Source organism: Melospiza melodia, chromosome 1 (assembly GCF_035770615.1).
Source record: "Melospiza melodia melodia isolate bMelMel2 chromosome 1, bMelMel2.pri, whole genome shotgun sequence".
NCBI classification, from domain to species: Eukaryota; Metazoa; Chordata; class Aves; order Passeriformes; family Passerellidae; genus Melospiza; species Melospiza melodia.
In genome coordinates this window covers 109,406,371-109,431,202 of record NC_086194.1, presented here as the reverse complement: position 1 = coordinate 109,431,202, position 24,832 = coordinate 109,406,371, and the positions used below count along the sequence as shown (strand labels likewise).

Sequence of the window (24,832 nt, the reverse complement as noted above, 5' to 3'; positions counted from 1 at the left end):
TCTGATGAGCTATTCAGATAGCTTATTAACCAGAGGAAATGCTTGTTTTTAAAAATGTGTACTTAATTTCTTTCTCACTTCTTAACTTCCTTAAATTCTGTTTCTTAACAATAAAGATGAAAGTAATCCTAATAACTAGCTATGTCAATAACCACTATTAAAAATGAAATTTTAACTGGAATTAGGAAGACTATTTTAATTCTCTGATCTTCAGGACTTGCAGAAAACTGAAATACCAGAGTTAGGGAGGAAGACATTTGTAATCCTTATTTACTCATATAATAATGGAAACTTGTCCAAACTTAGGAATTGTGGAATTTCATGCCACCAAAAAGTAGTTGAGATTCCTCAGCTCAGTGGTTTTGGAGCTGGTAAGTGACTTCAAGGGGCAGAATGTGTGTGTCTGCATGTTTGAAATGGAGTTCCAGGGGGCAGCTCACCATTGCTACAGCTGCTGCTGGTAGTGAGCTCTCCCCTGGCAAGGCAGGCAGTGCCCAGTGGTGACTGCTGTGCTAACTTCTCTCCTGCCCTGAAGAAATAAGCTGCTGCTGGCATGGCTTAAATGTGGAACAAGGTCTGTATTTGGTACAGAGGAGCCCAAAAGTGACCATACAAAACCAACAAACCCAAATAACAGCAAACCAATGTTCTCATTTGCTAACATGATTGTTTTTCCTCCACTACAGCATTTAATTTTAAAATTTGCTTCAAATTGCAAATACTGATTGAAAAGAACATTGACGTCAGCTTTGGCCAGGCCCCCTGCCAATAAATTCAATTTGAAGAGAGACAAATTTTGCTTATTACATTCCACTATAATTATTCTCTGCATTTTATCATCTTAAAAACACTGAGCTAGAAATGAGAAAAGCCATATTACTAAAATATTTTGAGCACTTAAAAATACTTATTTTCTTATAATCCATAAAGGTTGTTCTAGAAAATCAGACATTCAGCCTGCATGAATCATGTAGCAGGTGTCATTAGAAACCACAGTGTGAGTATGTAATGGTACAGAAATTCCCTTTTGTTAGGTACCATCAAATGACTTTGACTCTTTAATTTCAGTTACTGTCCTAAGACACATGCCAGTCTGTAGGGGGACAGGACACATGCTCTGATGCAGAAACTGATTTAATCAACCTGGATTCCTGGAACCAAGGAATTAAGTACACTTCAGTGCCAAGAAGGGCAGTGTGTACTTACACCCCTAGAAAGCGTGGCTCGGGCCAAGAGATGGAAATTTCAGGTGTGAAGCAGGTTTTCAGGGTCTGCCTTCATTTGATCTTCTGTTCATCAGTTCATTAGAATTATCCTGGCCCGATAGCTGAGAAAACAAATGTGAGCAGTTCCTTTGTGTAGACATCTAAACCAGGTCTTTCTTCCAAAAATACAGTGGAGCCACTAATACCTTGCACCATTGGTGGCTGCAGAAGTTACAGGGGATAGGAGAGATCTCTGTTCAAATCCCTGCTTTGGATGCTGTCCTTTAATAAACACACCCTTTGTGTCACCCAGCTGAGCAGCCTGACAATGACAGTGCTCCCTGCAGAAGCTGTGCCACTGTTGAGCCCCTGGAGCAGTGAGCACTGTGACTTTTAGATAATCATGACACTCACTCCAGAAGGGGAAGGTCCTGTCCCAATAATACAAACAGTGCTGAAACACATTCAGCTGGTGTTAAGGCTGTGGAAGAAACTGCATTTTCAGACTGTTTTGTGAAACCTGACAAACAGCACCTTGCCTGTGCAGACCTCTGAGGCTGAGGCACTTCCCAGGTGCCTCTGTTCATGGCACCACTGAGACTCTGCTGCTGCCTGGGAGCCTGACTGGCCCAAATGTGAACCTTGGGGCCCACACATGCCCTCTGGCTATGCCTGAGAACAGAAACCACTCTGTATTAGCAGAAGACTAACTTTGTTTATTTTCCTTCTGGTTTCAGCTAGCATTCATGCTGTCAGTGTTTTTTCACTTGAGAAACACAACAGAGCTGCTTGAATTCTTTTGAGATGCTTCCAGAACCTAATTCCAATTTGATGACGCAAAAGCCGAATTTGTGCTGTCTTTCATCTGGAAACTCACATTTGTGTGGGCAGTGACCTTTTCACAGTGAATACATGCTTCCTCTTATCTACCTTTGGGCATGAGTGGTTTACTTTTCTATTTCTACTTTTCTTACTATTATTCATTACCCTTTCCCCCCCCCCCCTTTTTTCTTTACCATCTTGTCTTTTGTTTGTCTGTTTTGTATATTAAAGATATTAGGAGCTTTTTCTTGCCATTCAGAAATATTTTCCAACTAAACTAATGAAATTAAAACAAGCTTAGATTTTATCACATTTCTGCCTGCATTTTTGCAAAAACCCTCTCAGAATACTTCCTTCTTAGTATATATGTCTTTATTTACCTCTCCTCATTCCTCACACAAATGTGCCCCTGCACTAGTTTGTTTAAATCTTTCACTTCTGCAAGCCACATGTGAATTATTCATGTGAAAGATACTACACACCCCAGAGCTGCTGCTGCCCTTTGCCTGGCAGCTTTACTGGGAGAGCAAAGCTTTGACCTACTTAGTGTTGAGCTGCAATAATATATATTTTTTTTCATTTACAGTAGCCAGGCTAGCCATAGAAATAGCTTTTGGTGTTGAAGAAATGAAGACTTATGGAGGTCTCTGCTGTGAAAGCAGCTTCAGATCTCCTTTAAAGAATGAGAAGTTAAATACATTTCAAGTAATAAAAATGTATTTTAAGTAATAATAACAGACAATTTTATCAAATTAGTATCACAGCCTATAGTTTTTCTAAGAGCTGGAATAGCTAATTGTCAACATTGGGTCAGGCCTCCTGGGTGCTGGGGTGCAGTGAGCTGTTCTGTAAGGATACCCCTTGGCACCCTTCATCATCAGGGGGTGTTGTGTGGCTGCATCTGTATTGAGGAAGCTGTTGATTTCTACAGGTCTCCCAGTCTGCACGTACGTCCTGGTCGTGCCCCGATTCCAGGCACTGGAGAGCTCTCTGTACCCTGGAGACCACGGAGGATAAATCGTCGTGTAAGCTCAGAGGGGCAGGGAGGGGAAGCAGGACCCCAGGCTCAAGCCCTGAAAGCAGGTAGGGACCTTTAACAGAGTAGGGAGATGGAGGTTGCTGCCAGAAAAGCTGCTTTCTCATGAGGCCAGAGCAGTGCCTGTGACAGCACTGCCAGTGCTCTAAGAGCAGAGGTGGCCAGAGCACAGCCAGGGAGGCTGTAAGGCAGCAACAGCTTGGGGCCAGCCCCTTCCTTTTGCTTGTGTGTGAAGGGAGAACTCAGGGCTGTGACTGCAGCGCTTCAGCAGATCCAAAGGAGGGTTTGAACAGCTGGAGCAGAGTGTCAGGGCAGCAGGAGACAGCTCCTGGGCCTGCTCAGCTCTCCATTCCCCGTCCTGCTGCACACTGCCGTGCTCCTCCAGGGCCTGGGCTGGCTCCTGGCAGGGTGGAAGGTGCAGGCTGGAAGCCTCTGGGCAGTGCTGCTGGGAATGTATTACAAAGGGCCTCAGTAATACAGTACTCAGCATCCAAGTTCATTCTTTCATTCCTGTTTTCCTTTCCCCAGTATCTGATCTATAGCTCAGTCTGGGAAAAGACCAGAGATACAAATCAGTGGCTGCTTGTAACATGAAGCCAAATTTGTCTTTTCTATGCAGTGTGAGAAGTTCTCAATGAGCAGCTTTGTTAAAAACCAAATCAAGTTTTGTAGAAATACTGCTGACTCTACTAATTGCACAATCTGGCTCCCTCTAGTCCTGAAGATACTCATCATGCCTGACAATGAGCTAACATCCTTACTAAGGCTGCCAGTCTTGCACAGATGTTACACTGTTTCCCAATGAGCACTGGGACCTTAAGCGTGATGATATGAAACCTTTAATCATTAATTGAAAACAAGCAATTTGTCTGTGATCTCAGTTTGACAATCCATAAAATAGTGCTTCTTCAATGACAAGTTAGCAACTCGGTTACAAAGAACAAAGTTTAAACAACACAACAGTTGTATGCACAAAGCTACCACGTCTTTTTTTTGTTTGTTTTTTAATCAGGAAAAAAATTTATTTATAAAAACGTCTCATTTAACTTACTGTCGAGTCTCTAGCTGAATAATACAGTGGTTTAGAACACTAACGGCCCATGCTTTTATACAGATTAGCCAAAGCATGAACATCAATGAAAATCAACCCCCGAAAATAACTTGTCTCTGCTTTATGTTATGAGCCACAATAGTGTTAAAACTGGAACAGTAATGAAAGCAACACAAGAGTTAGGAAGCACAGTTGCTTAAAGAGTAAAGGAAGTGTTTTCTTTTGATGTCTCAGAATAATAAGAAAATTAGAAATGGCAGAAACTCTTCTGTAGATTAGTCCATAGAAAGCATTGTCTCATGGGGCTTTGGAAAAGTCCTGTCTGGTGGCTAATGCACTAGGGCATGATGAGATACATTACAGAGCCCCCAGGCCAGTAACTTCTGAAGACAGCCTAAAATGTAGGAACAAAAACGAGGAAAAGAAAAGGAAAAAAAAAGGCAAAAAAAAGAAAAAAAATCTTCTCACTATTAAAAAAATACCACTTGAGTACAACCAGCATAGAACAGCATTTCAGTGCAGGCAATTTTTCTCACACAGAGGTTGGTGGATTTTTTTTTTTCCTTAAATGTCAATTATTGAAACAGTTACAATAATCCAGAACAATTTTACAGCAGTTTTCTAGAGCTTTTAAATAGCTGTGGTACCTTGACATTATTCCCAGTTTTTCCTTCAGTATATGCAACCAGAAAAAAAAAAAAAGAAAAAAAAAAAGAAAGGAAGCCACAAACGAACAAAAAAACCACAAAACCAAAAAAAACCCAACAAAACCAACCAAAAACCCCATTTGGATAAGTGCAAATTGTAACAATGGCAGTTCTACAAATAGTTACAGTGACAAAACTTAGTGCAAAGGTGCTAAGGTGAAGAAAAGCCCACAGAATACAGAAATGACACAAAATACTGAGATAGTACTTAGCCCTATACAATAACACACTTTGAAATACCATGTTTTAAAAAGTATTGCATTTGCATTGTGTTTTTAGTTTATATTAAAATGCACTGAATACAGTTCAATTGTTAAAGCTTTGTGTCCAAGGAGTGCAGAGTGGATGAACATGGCGGGCTAATGGGAATCTGGTTTTGGAAGTGGTGAGGAAAACAATATTGCATTACTGAGTTATGCAACAGAAATTAAAAAGAAGGTGGATGGACAAACATAAAATGCAGTTAAGAACTAGTTCCAACAGCTGGCAACCAGCCACTCCATTCCCCAGCTCTCGTCTTTGGCTGCCATTACTTGTCTCGTTTTAGTTAATCTGAGCATCCTGAAGTACTTGGTAAAGGGATGGGATCTGTCCAGGCAGCAGCCTTTGAATGACCTCTAAAATGCTACATGTTTTTCATGATTACCATACAACCTGACTGCATGATTAGTGGGGAGTTAAACAGGGATGTATTTTGTAGAGAAATCTAATGAAAAATGGTCATTTTGGCTGAATAAAACATACATGAGAGGAAATATGAGATAGTGACGGCATCTGGCTTGTACTTGCTCTGAAGTACTTACAGGAATAAGTACTGTGTTGGTGTATGTAAAACATCTGAGTGCAAAGGGAGGAGCCTCCTCTCTCTCTCTCTCTCCCTCCCTCCCTCCTCCCTAAAGCAGAGTTCTTAAAATTACGTTTTTCCAAAGTAGAGAAAAATGGTTGCACCCTTTAAAAGAATCATGTGGAAAGGCACAGGTACCTGGTATTTTTTCCTTACTGATTTACAGTAATTTTAATTTAGCAGTTTTTCTCAGACCAGAAAGCTTCATTTGTTGTATGCACAGGTACCTGAAGTTGGTACCTCCTAACTGCCATCTCCTGCTCGTGGGAGGATTTTGGGATGGGGGATGGGGGTCTCCAGGCCTTTTGGGAGCAGCAGAATGACTGAGGGGGCCAGCAGCACTTCACAGGGCATTGCAGGGGCACTGAAAAGTGCCGGATTTGCATGTGCTGGCAATAGAAAAAATGCATCAGAGACGCCAGTTTGCCATGAGGAATTGTTCTGCAGTTGGAGGGATCCCTGCACATGGATCTAGGTGTATTTTTAGGCCGGGCAGCATTGCCGGAGCAGGACCCGGCTGTCACCATTTTGCCGCATTTATGTTTTTTCCCTTCTCACTGTATCTCCCTTGGTGGGCTGGGGGCAGCCCTGCCTTGCCGTGGGGCTGCTGAGGGCCAGCCCTGGGACAGCATCCGGGGAGAAGGAGCCCGGGCTGGCACCTGCTGGCTGTTGGAACTAGTTGGAAGGTGGTGCCTGGTGTTAGGTGTTATGGAGAGTGGAAGACGACTTGAGTCAGCAACAGTTAACACTAGCAATCGAACAGAAAATAAAAGATGCCGTATTGTTTCCTTGATAACTAGGATCTACCACAGACTCTTGGCAGAGCTGGCAAAGCTTGCATTGTGTCTCATCCCTTCAATATGGAGCAAACTTCTGGCGGTCAGATTTCTTAACCCCGCTCGTCGAAGGAATTTTGGCAGTGTAAGCGGACAAACTCCCCGTGGCCCCCGCGGCGGCCGCGGCATTTAGTGCCAGGAGTGGGACAGTTTTCATGCCAAGCAGACTGGAGACAGGAACGGCATAGTGGGTGGTTGGCAGAGTTGGTAGGGGAGGGGGGGTACTGACGGAGGCGGCGGAGGCGGCCGCCAGCACGGCCATGGAGGTGGGGGTGGAGGTAGGGGTGGCAGACTGAGAGAGGTTCATGTTGAGGTCAACAGGGGTCGTGACGGAAGCGGTCTGGGTGCTGACTTTAGCCATCTCTAAGCTGCAAACGAAGAGAGGAAGAGGAACAAACAGGTTGGGAGGGTTCAGCCAGGGCGGTGGGGCCGGGAGAGGGAGGAGGAGGAGGAGGAGGAGGGAGGGAAGGAGGGAGGGAAGGACAGCAACCACGAAAGGGCAGGATCCAGGATTAGATTGGTGGACGAGGGGGACAGACGAGTGGGAGGGAGAAAGGGGAGAGAGAGAAAAAAAGGGAAAATGAGGGTCAAAGGAGGAACATGTTATGTGTTAAAGAAGAGAAATAACAAAAGGGTTTTCCATGATTTGATGGGAAAACATTACTGAGACTAAAGTTCTTTCAGAACAGAAAAAAAAGAAAAAGGAAGAGGGTATGGGGGTGTTGCTAGTTCATTTCACATATGAAAAAAAGAAATCTAAGGAATGCAGGTAATGGTAAAAAGATGGAAAAATGAAACTTAAAAGAAAACTTAAAATAACTATGAAGTTTACTCCCCAGCACTGGTATGGTGAATTTTGCTTTTCAAAATTAGGGTATTTTTGAAAGGGGGACGCGGGGGGTTTTGGTAATTTTTTTCAATTTGTCGGTTTTGTGACACAAATAGTACACTTAATCATTTTGCTAGGATGAGAGGAGACTGAGCAACAATTTGCTGCTTCCATTTAAGGCATAAAGTTTTGGTTGTTTTGGTTTTTTGTTTTTTAAGTGAGTTAGTTTTTCATTTCATTCACTGTGAGGTCAATGTGCATTTTTCATATAAAACAAACCAGATTAGCCAGTGTGTTCACTTCACTTTATACTTTCCCCAGACTTTTTTTTTAATACCACAACAAAATATTTATGCAATCTAATCATAAGTAAATTGGTAAAAAGGAACACTGAAGAACACCCCAGCTTGCACAGCAGTGGTATCCTTCCTGAGCCTGCACAGTGGTTACAGTGAACATGACAAAGCTTTCCAGCTGACACACAAGGTACCACATGGATACAACAGACACATCCCCAGACAGACCCCACCAGCACCAGGAACTTCCAGACTGATCTGACCTCCAAGCCCAGGGCAGTGATGGGCTCTTGGGAGGGTGTAGGAATCAAACTACTCTCACTTTAATCTAACTCCACCCATCAGCAGGCAAGGTGAGTTTGGTCCATATACTTCTGCTTTTCTGTACATTTTCAGACATTAAAATACAATAATTCCAAGGACACACTGTTGTCTTCGTATGCCAAAATGTTTGCCTAGATAAATCCTCCCTTTGCCCATTTGCCTGTTGCAGCTTGTGCACTGGCTTTTGGGTTGGCAAATGACACAAATACTAATTTCAGGATGCTTTTTGCAGGTGACCAGCTGGGAGCTATGGCAGCCTAGCATAGCAATAGGACTATGGGTTAGAAAATCTTTGCTAGCTGTGATTGCATGTGTATTCCTAGTCAGTTTGGGGTTGTCTTTTTGGCAGTTACTAACTTGTCAGGCTCCTGGGCTTTCTCCTGAGGTGAGCTGAGGAGCTGTAGCAGCTCCTTGCTTCCAGAGTGAAGCGCCAGCAAGCTGCTGACTGACCATGCAGAGGACTTGGTGCTTTCTTCCCACACCCCATCAGGCTCAGGAAGGCTTCCCAGCACAGGGTTTGTGCTGGTCCCTGTTGGGAGCTGGGTAAGCAGGCTCGGAGAGCAGCTTACATGGAAGGAAACATGGTCACCCCACACAGGGCTTGGAAAGGCTTCTCTTTTTCTCACCTTAAAACAGTTTTGAGGGTAACAGCCCCATGGCCATCCACTGCCAGAGAAAGGCAATGACCAGCATGCTGCCTGCCTCATGCAAGGATGCAAGGATCTACCAGGATACACAGGCAATGGGGACACTGGACTAGAGCTTCCCAAAGCACTGCTGATGATGGTGAGTCTGAAGGACACCTGAAGTGGGTCTGAGATAGGGAGAGGAGTGTGGAGGAGAGAGGGAGACATTTGAGCACCGAGCTCCTCTCTCCTCCACAAAGAAAATAGGGCTCTTGGAGCATAAACACCTCAGCAGCTTTTGCTGGGAAGCTGGAAGGAGCACATCTTCTGTGAGGAGCTGGGAGGGAAGGAGGGAGAGTGTATGAAATTCAGACTCCTTTGAGGGAGGTGAAGTTTTGATTTTCCTACCCTGAAGTCTTTATCTGTCCCCATGGATGAGAAACTCAGCTTTTCTAAGCAGAGAGAAGTGCACCCTTGTGCTGCTTGCCATCTACTCACACAGGGGCTTATGTCAATCAGAGACTCCAACTCCACTGTACATCCTCAGCTTGGGGGTGTAGGAACTACATGTGATACCTTAGTACGTTTTGAAAAACTCAGTTTATACAGTTGGATTTTTTAGTATTACTCAGTATTATTCTGGGATGGAGGTCCATAGAAAGGTACTGCAGGACTGTGTTTCAGTGACTCCAAATTTGTCTACTGTGCATTTTAAAAAACCAAAAAAATCCTTACTGGTATGGAGGGGGGGCGGTGTTTGAGCCTAAGCTTTTTCCTGCACTAGCAGGGAGAACAGATCCCACAGGCCAAAAAGCTGGTGTTGGTAGCAGCCATTCCAACTCCCTGTCTCTGGCTTACTCTCATAGGTATGACTGTAGCAGTAATTTGCCTTCTTTCCCATCTATTACTTGTGACAACTCATAAGGTGGGAGTTCATCAGGTTAGCTATCATCTCTCCCGTACCAGCGGCAATTTCCCAAACCAACTGTGGATGCAGCAACATTGCATATGAAAGGGGATGAGGGGGGTGAGGCAGCCTTCATAGAGAATTTCACAGTGACAATTTTACACTGTCCCTCTGCAGGCCTGCACCTTCTGAATATATACACTGAAGGCCACATCCTGCATTACCTGAAACTGGTGAAGACAAGAGAGCAGGTGTGGCTTTGGCAGTCCTGTTGGGTCTGTGAATGAACTTCTCATAAAAAAATACCTTCAGGAAACTGCCCTTCAACAAGGAGCAAGTGCTGCTGACTAAATTAATTTATAATCCAAAGTCAGATAGTACACAGAAAAACTAAACTGCAGTTCAATCTTAATAAAAGCAAGAAGATGGAATTGGGTAATGAAAATCTTGTTACTACAGTGGAGACCAGTTAAAGAGACAGAAGGCTTTACAGAAAAAAAGACATTTCAACTGCAAACAAGCTAAGACACGCTCTATTCATACAGAGGCCAGCGCTCGGGTAAGCAATACAGAATCAAACCAATACTTTATAAGATTTAAATCTCTGTCTTGATAAGATATCAATATATTTATATATCTATAATTTAGAATATACTATGTACATATCCAACACCAGATTGCAATAAAAGTCTTAAAGCAAGCTGATAAATTATTCTATAGACAGCAACTTTGGTTGGAGGATAGCTTAAAGATACACACAATATGTTTCAGGAATACTGTGGATAGATAATTTTGTTTTTTTACATCTTATGTTGCTGAAAGACATGGGTTTATGCAGAAATACTGGCCCTGGAAACCAATTCCCACAAACAATAGATCTTGCAGGGGAGAAGAAGATCTACCTTATGCTGAATGCTTATATAGCTGTTATTTCTTGTAATTATTATTTTCACATACGAGTCCACACTTTGGGCAGTCTGGGTGCTGTATTCGTCTCTTCCCAAAGCTGTTTTATGCCACTGTCTTTAAAAGAGACAGGATCACCTGTGGCAGGTTTAGGAGGTGGCTCCCAGCACACAGAGGCAGCAGCAGCAGCAGCAGCCTGGCTCTGCACCTCTGTCCTGCCCCAGCCCCTAAACCTCACTAGAGCAAAGCTCCCGCCTGCCTCTCAGCTGCTCAGCCCTCCTCCAGTGCGACTGAACTCACACTGCTGCTGTGGTGGCACCTGGCTGGACAGCAATGTCTCATGTGAAAGGACAGGTCTGGAACAGTGTCGCTTTTTAAAATGGAAAAGCCACCTTAATTGCCTATGTTAGCTTACAGCTTAATTTAGTACACATTACTTTAGGAGTCTTCATTTACAAATGAAGTCACTTCATCTAAATACAGTTCCAACACATGGTACATAGTAATATATGATGGTTTATTGTAGATGATGGTAACATATGACTTCTATCTAGAAATTTAACAGGAACAGAATACTTTGTTTCTGGTTTCACAGGGTATAGATAGAGATCCGTGGTATGTGACTGCTGAGGAGTTTTCTTCTTTGCGAAAGTATGTTAAAAGACCTCATATAGATCCCATTCCACCACAAGAACCATTAAACAGTGATCAACAGAAGTGTGAGAGTTCACAGATTTTTCTAAAATGAGTCGAACAGTTTTGTTCACTAGAGTTTCTGTCTCTGGTGAGCAGCTCACTGCAACTCCATTAATAAGTACATTATTTTATTTGCATGCTTTAGCTGTCTTCAAGATCCTAAATTGTTATCTTCCGAGATCCAGATGCATGCCATATGGTGTTTGTGCAACTAAAAATGAAGGGGTCTATTCTCGTCTCGATGTGTGGGGAATCCCTGAACACCAAGAGAAGAACATATCCTTAAGGGTTAAAGGAGGGAACACATTTTTATTTGATTACAGGGCTTACGGAAGTGACTTATATTTGCTACAAAGAATATAAATCAAAAGAGCTGTAGGTTGTTGTTTTAAGATTCTGGAAATGGTTTATCTTAGTTTTCACAGTGCCACCCCTACATGTATCTTTTCCTAGGAAGCTGCTTTCAGGCTAAATTAGGAAAAGCAGTGTTTTTGTCTGCTGTAACACAGAGCTGCACAAACATCCCATTCCTCCACTCCAACCATTGCAGTGGTGCTCTACAAAACTGGGATGGAGAGGAGGCTGGACCACAGGAAGCCACAGACCTGCTGTGACTGCAGCTCCCACATAAATCACATGCTTTGTACTACCTTAACAGCAAACATAGTTAAACACAAAGCTTGATTCATATCAAAGCAATTTTGTGGGGGGAAAAAATAAAATAAAATAAAATAAAGCCATAAAACACATAGCTATTCCCCTCCCCCACCATATGTTGCTTCAGTCCAGCATTTACAGGGAGATCTATGAGACAGCACTATATCCATTACACTTTCTTCTCTACATAATTGCAAATAAAAGTGGGATCAATTTTAATATTTTTCTAAATAATAATATAAAAACTGTTAAGAGACCTAAGCCATCACCATGGCTTAGGTAAACAGCCAGTGCTTTCATTAATTCTGGGACCAGGAAGTGGAGAAGCAGATAGTCTCACCCTGTCTCATTAGGGAATGCTTCTTACAGATTTGTGGTGCTGTTTCTGAAGAAGTAAATCCTGTGCCTCTTCAGCAACCTAATGTCAGTTTATCAACTCTGAATGGCAATTTCCACCTGGTAAATTAAATGTATTTTGCAATCTGTTTCACTATATTTGCCATTCAGGATAGTAAAATGGGTCTGTGAAAAGTGTTTTTCCTCTAAACAATTTATGATTTTCATTTAATTTAATTTATCCACTGATATTTTAGGTGGATGATAATATGAATATTCAGATTTTGCAGCTTTTTCATTCAACATGTAGCTGGAATTGCACTGGATTAAGCTCCTTTTCATGTAAGCCAACATCAAACCTGGGTTCTAATGATTCAGGCTTTACAAACCATTAGGAATTGAGTAATACTATGCAAAATGGACACTGCAAAGCAACTTTCTGGATCTACCCAGGACAGACATTTGCTGGAGAGCAGACAGAGCAATCTCGCAGAAGCATGATCACTTACAAAGCCAACTTACCTTGCATTAATGAGGTACTGTGCTAAGCTGATGTTTGCAGGGGATCCTGTGATTGTAACTTGTCGTTCTGCGGAGCCTTCTGTGGCATTAGCAATCTTGATCTGCGCTCCTGACATCTGCCTGATTTCATTTATCTTACTGCCTTGTCTGCCAATAATGCAGCCTATTAACTGGAGCGGGACAAAGACTGAGATTAGTGCCACAGACACAAGCAAAAACCACTTAACTGCAATCTGTAGTATTGCTAAAAAGATGGTTATGAGCAGCTCAGTAGCTAAACAAAAAGATTCTCGCTCTGCTGTTTGGAAGGAATCTCTAGTGCAATCTATGGTCTCTATAGTCATATGCCTCTAGATCCAGTTTTGCTGCTACATGGTTAAGTCAGAATCTTATTTCTGCCGTTTCAAGAATATTTCACTGTCTCCATGGCAGAAAACGGCAGCGTGCTGTGATGCTGAGAAAACCAAACCACTTGCCAGTGGCAGCAGCAAGCCAAGAGCAGCAGCTGGAAGCCAGGCTGACCATCCAGAGCTGCTGTGTGTGGCTCTGCACCTTTCCAGAGCACTGACAGCCCTACATCTCCCTGGATACACGCGGCTCTTGCTTGGACAGGTACTGTGCATTAAAGTCAGTGGGATTTACAGCTCTCTGACTGCAGGCAGAAGCAGGCATAAGAAGATACTGAAATTTGTCTGCCTTCCTTTACAGAAACTTACCAAAACTCTTTTGTTTGTGAACAGAACTGAGCCTGAGCTCTGTGTGTGTGTGCATGTGTGTCCCAGGGTGTTTCTGCTCCAGCATGGGGAGCCCCCAGAAGCAAGTGGGCACCGAGCCAGCAGCTGAGGCTGAGATGTTTTGGTTTCTGTAAGGGTGAGGAGGGGAGTTTTGTTCTTTGTTAAGGAAGGATGGGCCCCGAGAAGCTCAGCCATGGCCAGAGTGAGTAGAAAATGGAAACTTTGATCTGCAGGTGTGTTGATGCTGGGATAATGTTGCCAGTTTTGCAGAATGATATGCCAGGATACAGAGACTGCCACTCTCCCTGCTGCTTCAGGCCCTGATGTGTTGAATACCCTTATGGGGAACTGTAGCACTTGGAGTAACTGGCCAGAAACAGATTCACAGTTGTCCACATGTTTTACCAAGAGAAGAAAAACCTCCCAATGCAATCCTTGCTTCACACTCAGGGACAAACAGAAAGCCAAAGTGGATACCCAGGTGGCTGAAACAAAGACCAAATTTTGACAAGCACAAGAGGAGCAACCATGAGGGGGGAAAAATGGGGTGGCAGGAAATGCACACAGGATTTCCCATCCTGCGACAACAGGAGGGCCTTGAGCTCCCTGTCCTCATCCCAAGGAATCTCTCTGAGTGTGTGACTACATGCCAGTGCAGAGGACTGGTGTGTGTTTCTCCAGGAAGCCTCTGGTCTGTCTGTGTGCACACCAATGTGCCCGCACTGGCTGTCTGTGGGCAGCACAGGGATCCCTAAGCCTCTGCTTCTGATGCCTCAGTCTCACTGGCCTCCACGGTCTGCAGGGAGTGAAGCTGGTGCAGGAGAGGAGAGCACCAGAGCAGGCACCTGCTGGGGTCACTCAGCAAGTGTATTGCCACTTGTATGTGCTGGGGGTCCTCAGTGACGCCCAGACTGTCACCCAGGTGGGTCAGTGCAAAGAACGTGCCATCTCCTAGCTGAGTTTGAGTTAAGTAGTGAGGATTCAGTCCACACTGGTCAAGGACACCGGTGATGCTGGTGTCTGGAAGAGAGGTTTGGTAACCTTTGGCCTGAAGCTCTCCAAAGTCACTCTTCATTGCTGTGACAACAGGATGTTTGGACACCCTCTGCAAGCTGTGACACGGCCTGCAGCTCGTGCAGAACACACAACTCCATCTCGTCTGCCATGTGAGAAGGATAGCAGTGCTGGGGGCTTGGGCTCTCTCTGGGGTGCCTTTCTCATTACATGTTATTACACTGAAATTTGAACAGTATCTGAGTATTCAAGAGCTGATGTGTTCTAGAAGAAGTTCAAGGGACATTTAGTTATGGGGATTTTGTTTTATATAAAGAGACCTGCCTGAGATGCCTTGCTCTGAGATGGAATCATCAAACTGCATCCAACCAAACACCTCTGGTGCATTTGGGAGAGGAGCCAAACCTACCACAAACTATACCAAGGCTACTACACACTGTAGTCTAATACTGTATCAACTAATAAATGCAATCAGCAGTGGCACAGGGTCCTGTTGGAGGCCTGTCACTTGTGGTGTCCCCCAAGGTTCAACACTGGAGCCAGTGTTAACATGTTCATCAACGACTCAGATGAAGGGGCAGAGTTCTGCTCAGCAAGTTCCCTGATGACACAGAGCTGGGAGGACTGGGCAATACTCTAGGGGGCTGTGCAGCCCTTCAGACCCTCTCGACAGGGTGGAGATGGGCAGAGGGGAACTGTCTGAAATTCAACAAATGTGGGGGCTGTGCTGCTGGAAAGCAGCTCTGTAGTGAAGGACCTGGGGGTCTTGGTGAACAACAAGCTGTCTATGACCCAGCAGTGTGTCCTGGTGGCCAAGAAGGACAATGAGATCCTGGGGAGCATTAGGAATAAATAACACTGCCCAGATCAAGGGAAGTCATCCTGCCCCTCTACTCAGCCCTGGTGAGGCCAAGTCTGGAGCGCTGTGTCCAGTTCTGGACTACTCTGGACAAGAGAGACATGGAGCTCCTGGAGCAGGTCCAGTGCAGGGCCACAAAGATGAGTGAAGGACTGAAGCACCTCTCTTATGAGGAAAAGCTGAGGGAACTCAGCCTGTTCAGCCTCAAGAAGAGACAACTGAGGGGGGACCTCATGAATATCAGAATCTGAAGGGAGAGTGCCAAGAGGGTGGATCCAGGCTTTTCTTGGTGGTGCTGAGCAATAGGACAAGAAGCAATCAACGGGCAAAAACTGATGTGCAGGAAGTTCCACCAGGATGTGAGGAAGAGCTTTTTCACTGTGTGGGTGACCAAGCACTGGGACAGGTTGTCCAGAGAGGTTGTGGAGTCTCCCTCACTGAAGATGTTCATGAACCATCTAGACACAATCCTGTGCCATTTGCTCTAAGATGACCCTGCTGGAGCAGGGAGGTTGGACCAGATGGCCCTGTGGTCCCTGCAACCTGACCCACTCTGAGATTCACCCACTCTGGGAATACTTGTATTTTAAATATCTATAATAGAAACATATGTACATACACACACACACACAGTATGTACATGTACATGCATTGATATTTTGACTCTCTCAAGACTTGGGTGGAAGAGCTCACATAGATGTGCATCAAGCCCAGTAGTCTGTCTCTGACTGTGGCAGTAACCCACCCTTACAAGAAAAAAAAAAAGGTAAAACCAGTGTGAGGTATAAAATAAAATTTCTGCTGGTATTTCAAATTCCCTCTCAAGGCTTACAGACCATCTGAGCAGTAGGTGCTATCTCTACCTTTATGCTCCATAGTCCATTTGCCTGACAATTTCTTTTTGAACCTGTTTCTCCTTTTGCTGTCCAAGGGCCATGGCAGTGACCTCCAGAGCTTGCTGATGTGTTAAGTATCACCATTTGTTTTTACACCCAAAAATTTCAGCTGGTGTACCCTCCTTCTTGATCTGTGAGCATCAAGTAAAAATGGTTCCCTTTCCACTTTCTCTACACCACCTCTGTCTGTCTTCCCCAAACTCAACACACCTCATTTCTCCTTGTGCCAAAAAAACTCCAAACCAACCAACCCTAAAACATACGTTCTGCTTTTTGCTTTTTTCTAGCTTTGCTCTGTTCTTTGATATAAAGTTCTGCTGGCACAAATGGAAACAGAACTGAGTCAGGAGTCTGGACTCTTAAAGGGTGGGATTCGAAGGTCTCCTATAATTCGTCTCACCTCCAAATTACTGATGCTGATAGTTTCTCCCAATATGCTATGGCATCTCTGGTTCAGCTACCTCTCTTCTATTATTTTATTTTCCCCATAATGCTAAATATAAATGCTTTACATATATATATATATATAAATAAATAAATAAATTTTCCTCTAATGCTGAAGTACTGACAGAGTCTAATGAAAGAGTTCAATGCTGCAGAGCATTGACTGCCACAGGAAATGACATGAAGATTTTAAGCACTGGTGAAAAAGAATCAGTTTCCTTTCTTATAATGCAGTGCTTGTAAAAAGGGCCAAGAATTAGCCTCTGTAACTTGGTATCTGCTGTCAGGAGCAGAGGGCTTGACCACAGGTACTCATGGATCCCCCTGGTTCCCTGCTGCCAACACAGCCAGTCCATTTGCTTTGGCAAAGCCTCTGCATTAGCTAAGCAAGCAGGTGCTCATCAGGAATGAGACTCTTCAATCTCTTCTCAGAAAGATACAGGCTGAAACTCTTGGTTTCAGGTTTGGGTTGGTCTGTTTTCTGTTTTTTAACTAGAAGGTCTGGGGCAGAGTACTCTACAGGGGGAAATATCTCCTGAGGCAGATTATAGTTCTTTACAAACTTGCAGCAGGGCCTGGAAAAAGAAGTCTAAATACTCTGTATCTCTTGAGAACAAAACAATAATAACTTTAAGAAATCTCCTTGCCACAACAATGCAAAATCTGGACCATAATAATTGCACAGACTTTGCAATAAGCCATATAGAAAACTGAGAAAACCTGGGCAGCTCTGAGAACATTTTGCACATGTGGGTCCCGCTCATTGGCAGGGAAGTATTGGAGGTACCATAGGGAAATAAAGGCAATTCTTCAAGTCTGCCATATCCATCTTGGATGGATTGACACTTCTGTTTCTATGGCATAGTGATCAGATTTACAGCTGCCCTAAAATGTTCTTAGTGCTTTCTGTGGGGTTAAGTTGCTTTCCTGTTGCTTGTCCCTGCCTTTCCCACATATATGCAAAATGTGCCTAATTTTTATGAGATGGATTTTTAAATTATTATTGGTCTGCTCATTTACTCCCAATGGATGTTTTGGGGTATTGACTTATGAAATCTTAAGACACACTTGTTATCTACACCCAAGGGTGTCATCTCTTCTTTCTTTTAAGGACTTGTTTATGCCACTTTATTCTGCGATTTAGGTGAAACACACTTACACTGTGTAACTTGGGCAGCAATGGAAGGACAGACAAGATCCCAGCAAGGAAAGAAAGGCAATCAAATGCCCCTGTAAGAGGCTTTGATGATCAAAATGAGATGCTATAAAGACCAAGGTGACTTCTGAGATGGACTGGGAGAAGTGTCCTCTTTGTTCTCTTTTTGGAGTTACACAGAAGTTATGAAAAAACCTAGAAAAGCAAATCTTCTGAATTCATTATTTGGAGGGGAGGCCTCAGCTTTTATCACGTGAAAAATAACTTTCTGTAAACTTTTTTTGTTCTCCAGTATCTCTTTGTTATTGAGCAACAGGTTAATTGCAATTGCCAGCATATTGCATGAAGAAAGCAGCATGATGTTTTTACAGAAATTATTAATAACAGAAAAATAAATTTCTGTCACTGCCTAAATGCCAGAGGGAATGAGGAAAATTTGTTTTAATATGAAGTGATTGTAAAAGGGTATTAATATCTATTTGCTGTACACTAGGCTAAACTCCCATCTCCTCATTGCCTTTATATCTGATTTTGCTCAATCATATTCTTACTGAGGTATGCTTATCATTATCTTGGTCTTTAAAAGTATATAAAAGTGTGTAGCACACGTAGCTATACACTGGTTTCTCTGGTAGCAGCAGAGCATGTGGGTATTTGCAGGTCCCATGGTGTTCTCATGTGTGCTGGACTTTTACACAGATAAGCACAATGGTAAGAAAGCTGTGGAACTCGTGCAGCACAGGGGATCCCTGGAGCTGGAGCAGGCAGGGGACAAACCCCAGGCAGCTTCAGGACTGCACTGCAGCTCTGGGCCAGGGCCTGCAGCTTCCTTCACCTTCAGCCAGATAAACAATCCCTGTGCCATGCTGACAGCCTGTCCATCAAAACTGGACTAGGAGATGTTTATTGGGAAAGCAAAGTCGAATTGCCCACGCAGGCTTTGTGCACAGCTGCTGTTGCCTCTCCCACCCTGACCTCCCTCCACACACAGCATCTGACTGATGGTGCCTGTGCCTTCCCACCCTGCTCCCTCATGCCTCATTTCTCTCTGTCTCCCTCATATCCTCATTTCTCTTTGAATCATTAAGGCCGTACATCACCTCTAACATCATGGAGCCCAATGATTAACCCAGCACCATCATTTCATCCTAAACCAAGTCCTCAAATGCCACAGCCACAATGTCCATTTGAACAATTCCAGATGTCCTTTTGACCACTTCCAGGGATGGTAATTCCACCACTTCCCTGGGCAGCCTGTTCCAATGTCTGACCATCCCTCCAGTGAAGACATTTCTCCTAATATCCAGTCTAAACCTTCTCTGGTACAGCATCCTAAGACCACTTCCTCTTTTCCTATCATCCACTTGGGAGAAGAGAACAACCTCTACTCACCCACAGTCTCCTTTCAAGTGGTTACAGAGAACAATCAGGTCCCTTCTGAGCCTCCTCTCTTCAGGCTGAACAACCCCAGCTCCATCAGCAGCTCCTCATGGGATTTGTGCTCAGACCCTTCACGAGTTTCATTGCCCTTCTCTGGACTTGCTCCAGCACCTCAATTTCTGAACTGTGTCTTTCCTGAACTGTGGGGTCTAAAACTGAACACAGCATTTGAGGTGTGGCTTCACCAGAGCCAAGCACAGGGGGACATTCACTGCCCTGGTCCTGCTGGTCACACCACTGCTGACAAAAAGAAATACATTTTTGGCACTGGGCTGCCTGGAGAGCAGCCCTTGTGCAGCTGTGATGGGGCACAGTATGCATGGCCACACTGGGAGACCCCAGGGAAGGCACCTGTGAAATTCCCAAGCAGCTCCTGCTACCTGACAGGACAAGAGCCAGTTCTCCCCTCTGCTCTGCAGCCCTGGGCATGCACACACAGAGAGGGGGACACAGGGCTCAGGTGGCAGCACTGACCTGGTCCTCTAATGCTCACCTTGACACCATACACACATCAGAACTCCTCTCACCACCTGGAGAGCTCCTGCAGGCTCTTCCTAAGCCTGACCCCATTTTAGCCTTGGCTTTGCTCCTTTAGCAGCAACAGCAAGACACGCGCTGTGTAGCCATAAAAACCTTCTATGAGAATCATCAGGCAGATTCGTGTTTGCTGTTCATGGAGAGTGCAGAGCTGGGCATTTCACACCTCATGGTTGAGAAACTGATGGTTTTAAAAAATTTTGTATGGCACTACAGAACCCAGGGCCAACCTTCTCCCTCCCTTCTTCTGCCATGAACCCCAAAAGAAAAGAAGTCAGAAGAGTGACCTTGGATTTACAACTCTGATAGCAAGAACATTTGTCTGAAATGGAAATTATGAAACTTGTGCTGTAAGGATAAAGAAGGTGCTCCTAAAAAATTCTCAACTTAGTATGAATTTGGTTGTGAAGCAGGAACTGATAAATCAGCAGGGAATTTTTTATGTAACAGAAAGTTTAATGAATCACAGCACTCACACCTCCACTTTGTGGTTCTGTATCTTTCTCTTACTGTAAATCATTGCCACTGAGTTTAATAGGGCTTGCACAATATTGCAAGTATCTCTTAAGTAATATAATTGCTATTGGTGATCCCACCCATGCTTCAAAGCTTTTTTTACTGGAGGGGAATACTTCCATTTTCCAAGTGACTCATTTGTAATGAAAATGGAAAAAAGACCCCAACCCTGTTTGCAATGAAATCAAATTAAATGGGAAGGCTTTTTTATGTGATGCCCAGCATATCAGCTGGGCATTTGAACTGTTTTAAGGTTCAGCACCATGTTGCTCATGGACACTGGCCCTGTTGATCACAACCAACCCAGAGCTGCTGGAGCAGGAATGTTCCTAGCCCTTGTTTTTTAAATAAACCCTTATACTGCACCTTTACATTTCCAAAGCAGCTTTCTGGCTCAGGAAAAATGCCATCTTGGGTAAATGTGTGGTTCAGTGGAGATGGCCATGGAGGACTCCAGCCCAACACACAGCACACAGGGCTGCACATTGTTCCAGCCCCTTTGGCCCCTCCGCTGAGACCACCCGTGCCAGTGCCACCTGAGAGATGAATTTTGGGAGCCCAGGCTTTCCTGAAGCCAGTGCAGCCCCGTGGCACTGTCACCAAGAGGGGACAGCCACTCCTGCCCTGCCATCCAGCATTTCAGCAGCCCCTCAGGCCCCTCCCCACAGGCTGAGTGCTGTGCAGTCTATCCTGGGGCTGGTGTTTGCACATCAGCCAAGGTCAGACGTGTCCCCTCTGGCGGCAGAGGAGCGAGAGAAGAGAAAGAGATACGGACTATTGGTCCACTTACATCATTGGGAATTGTAAGTTCATGGGAACTGGTTGGAGTAGTGGCATCCAGTCCTATTCAGGGGACAGAGGGAAAATGTTACGCCAGCTGTTTGCAAGAAGGGCAAGACACAAAAATGAAAATTTAAAGAAGGAAACATACAGAAAGGAGAGGGAAAAAAAAAAAGAGAAAAGAGCAAAGAAAAATAGAGAACTGATAGTGAAACAGAAAAGAAAGCAAAGGATGCAAAACTCAGAGGGCTGGGCTAATTTTAAATGAGTCTTATTTTAATTAACCTTTAACCCATCAAAGAAACAAATGTCACATGAGATTCCAGAGAGTCATCACAAAAAGCTTCTAGAAAATGAAGGGCTTCCTCTAAAAACAAGTCTTCAAATCTTGTTCTAAACACATCAATCGAGAAATTAATGTATGGCTGAAATTAGACCTGTCTACTAGGAACTCTAGAATATGGAAAATTAAAGTGGGTGTCAAATGAACAATTAGCTGAACAGAGTACATGTTCATGAAAAATAACAAAAAAAAAAAAAAAAAAAGGACAAAGAAATTAACCTAAGAAAATCTGGAAATTATATGTGGGATTAGTTGCTAAAGAAATGTCGGGAAGGGTAATTTTGGAAGGGCAATGGACAAAGTACTCTAAGCTACATACATTTGTTTGTAAATTGGGTGGACAAAAGGAAAATGCTCAGGAAAAATGGAATTACTGTTCTAACACACAGTAACATTACAGAAACGTACATCTCACAAATATATCCAGGAAAAGATTAAGGAGCAGGATGTTAATGACAAGAATAAGGAAAACACAAAGCTAGGAAAAGCCATTTAGTATTACTTGTAGGTATTTTATCAGATACATCACAAAGAAACAAAAGTATGTTTTGATGTCATGAATCTTTATCTTATTTTCTCTTTTATTGGTGTTTATTGTATTATCTGTAAAGATATGCCAAAAATAGTAATTTCTAACTAGAATATACAAAAATAAATAAAGTGACTAATTGTATTTGTTTATATTCAATTATGAATTGCACAAGCTTGTTTCACACTGATTATCAAGTAGTCAAGTTGCTCAGAGAATTTGTGATGTATGTGATAAAATGTTATTTGCCATACAAAGCATGTACCAGTACAGATGCACTTCTGTGAAGTTTTTAGATGCCAAGCATGTATGTTGTGAAGCACAGTATAAATGTTCATTTGCAGGCTTATCTCACTCTTCAATCAATATTTCAGCCTCACCTTTATTAAGTAGGGAGCAAATTTTAAGTCCTTAACTAAATTTCCATGGCATTTTGTAGCTATATCTGAGTTATCTAGTAGGAAGTGAGGCACTTGTCCCAGCAGTGATGATTGCAGAGGCTCTCAAGACATTTGGCTCTACAAGAACTCAGCTTTCAGCATGCCATGGTTTCTTTAATTGGTGTTTCTGCGCCATGAGCACAAACGGTTTTCCCACGTTTGCTTCTCTCTGATCCATGTCACCAAAGCATGGACAAGAAGCACACCCAGGCACTTCCCTCAGAACCAACTGGTACATACTGTATGGTCCACAATAACTTTGCAAGGACTGAACAGAAGAAACTCAGGGCTTTTAGCCAAGGGCACAAATGAAGCAGTTGTGATTAATAAAAGTAACAAACAAAGCACGTTTTAGTAATGATGAAAGGAACGGTAACAGAGGTACGGGAGGGAAGAAGAGAGATTAATGTGTAAAAACAGAAGGATTGCTGGTCATTGACCACATTTATTATTAAAATGATGTAATGACCACGGGAAACAAAGCTGTTAAGAAGAAGGACATCTCCAGGGGGTCATGGGTACGTACCAGGGAAACCAGGGGTGGTCTGCCCAAGGGGAGTAAAGGGGGGATGCTGCATAGCCAACTGGTGAAGCTTGGTCAACTGCAGGGCAGGATGGGAAATTAGAACTAACCAATCAAATGGAATTATTTCAGAGCAGAGAAACCATCTTACGTCTTCTAAAACTGGATTAATTAAAATTATATTGAAAAATAAAAGGTTTAATCATTCATTCTAATCTACCGTAGAGAAAAAAAAACAAAACAAACTGGTTATAAATGACATCTCTACTGTTATTACATGTAATGGCTATTGTTAATATTAACTAATTACTGTAGAATTACATATTAAAAGAACTCAAATATATCACATGCAAAAAGACCAAGATAACTGTCATTTGTTCCTGGGCCATTGTACTTTCTAGCAATTATTACACAAGGTAAGAGATGTAGCTGGGCTAACACTTGGCTATAGATCATGTTGGTCAGGAAAGGTGCCCTTAGGCCATGTCTTTATTGCTAACTGTAGAAAGCCAATGCTGCCCAGAACAAATAAGAGGGAGAGGAACAAAAAGGGAATAATTTACATGTGCTGGACTCACGTCTGGATGAGGGATGGCATACTGCCCCTGAATCGTGAATGCCTGGGAACAACAAGCACAGTTAAGACAGGGTTAGTCCGGTGGGACAAGCAGCATTCCAGTTCTCATCACAAAAGCTTCTCATGCCCCCCCCCAGCAAATGCCACCTGCATTGCTTTCCACACTGAGTGAGGTTTAATTGTCTTGTGCTGCTTGATAACCCCTGGCACGGCACAGAAAGGTCTCTGTCAGGCTGCACATGTACCCCTGCAAGCAGAGAACCCCAAGCGCCACTGCCCGAGCCCTGATGCTCTCGGCCCTCAGGAGCTCTCTTTAGGCCAGCTCTGTCTGCTGGGAGCAGGGCTGAGGACACAGAGGGGCTCAAGGAGCACAGGGGGTGGCCAGTGACACCAAGGCACCGGGGGAGATGCTGATGCCAGAGCAGCCAGAGGCACAGCGAGGAGGGGACAGGGCTGCTCAGGGGATGCCCTGCCCTGTCCTCCAGCTCCTGACCACCACGTGTGTGCAGAGCCACGTGCCAGCCAGCTCTGAGACACCTCATCTGACAGCAACAGATACCTCAAGGGGCATCTCATGGAGTTCATGCCCAGGCTGCCGTGCCAGTGGGCAGCTGAGCCTGTGTGCTGATGGCAGCCTGTCCTGCAGTGCCTGGGCACAGGGCCAGCAGGCCAGTTTGGAGACAGGAGCATCATGGAGACCCCCAGCACAGTGGGTGGTCTTATCTTCCACAACAAGCCAGATCTCCTCTCTCCAAATCCAGCCACTCTGCACCACAAGAGCAGCGCAAGGGATGTAAGTCCCTTGCAAGTGTCTGGCATCATTTCTGGCAGCACCGGGGTGAGGTGTGGGGGTAAAAAAGCACATGAGTGAGGAGGGATATGGTGGCATGCCTGGCACCAGTTAGCACAGCCCTTTGTCTCTCCTGCTGGTCCTGTTCAACTCTCTGCAGTGGCCTACAAAAAAAAAAACTACAGAGAGTTTATGATTTTCTATTATGTATGAAAGGAATGGCATGTCAGAAAAAAAATTAATGTGCTTGTGCTTAGACAGGCAGGAAAGCAGAAGGACAAATTATAACATAAATATTTGTAGGGGGAGAATTATAAACAGGAACAGAGCTGATTAGCTTAGTTTGCAAAATGCTTATTTGACAAAAGGCCTCTTAGAAAGTAATGAATCCTCTGCAAATGATAAAACAATTCATTTAATGGAGTTCGGATATTAAAACCTTTAATGTTTCAACTGCATGATGCACATTTCTGTAGCAGAATTTCCCTTCTGGAGAAGAAACATTTAATTTAGTTTTTAAATTAGTTATAAAGCCAGGCCATAATCTGGAAAACATTATGCACATGAGCAGTTTTCAGGGAGAAAACTGTGTGTACCAGGCTCAATGGGAGGCTCATGGGCAAACATGCATGTGCATCTACAGGGAATGGGCAT

General features: G+C 43.8%; 1 protein-coding gene and 1 long non-coding RNA gene across 25 annotated transcripts in view; one reads left to right on the top strand and one right to left on the bottom strand.

Moving 5' to 3' along the window:
* LOC134422090 (poly(rC)-binding protein 3-like) overlaps nt 1-24,832 on the bottom strand; it is a 495,993-nt gene that overhangs the window by 7,248 nt on the left and 463,913 nt on the right. For 11 of the 24 annotated variants that reach the window (XM_063163988.1, XM_063163900.1, XM_063163917.1 and 8 more), the window contains 5 exons: nt 23,375-23,431; nt 22,815-22,890; nt 20,987-21,039; nt 12,601-12,770; nt 4,515-6,869 (listed from right to left, as the gene is read on the bottom strand). In XM_063163988.1, coding sequence (XP_063020058.1) covers nt 6,521-6,869; nt 12,601-12,770; nt 20,987-21,039; nt 22,815-22,890; nt 23,375-23,431 — 705 coding nt within the window. In that variant the 3' untranslated portion in view covers nt 4,515-6,520. The other 13 variants (XM_063164055.1, XM_063164046.1, XM_063163997.1 and 10 more) reach the window with 11 other exon arrangements.
* LOC134422194 (uncharacterized) lies at nt 6,820-15,062 on the top strand. Its single transcript, XR_010028748.1, has 3 exons — nt 6,820-6,901; nt 9,661-10,042; nt 13,033-15,062. It is a non-coding gene; the product is annotated as an uncharacterized LOC134422194 (long non-coding RNA).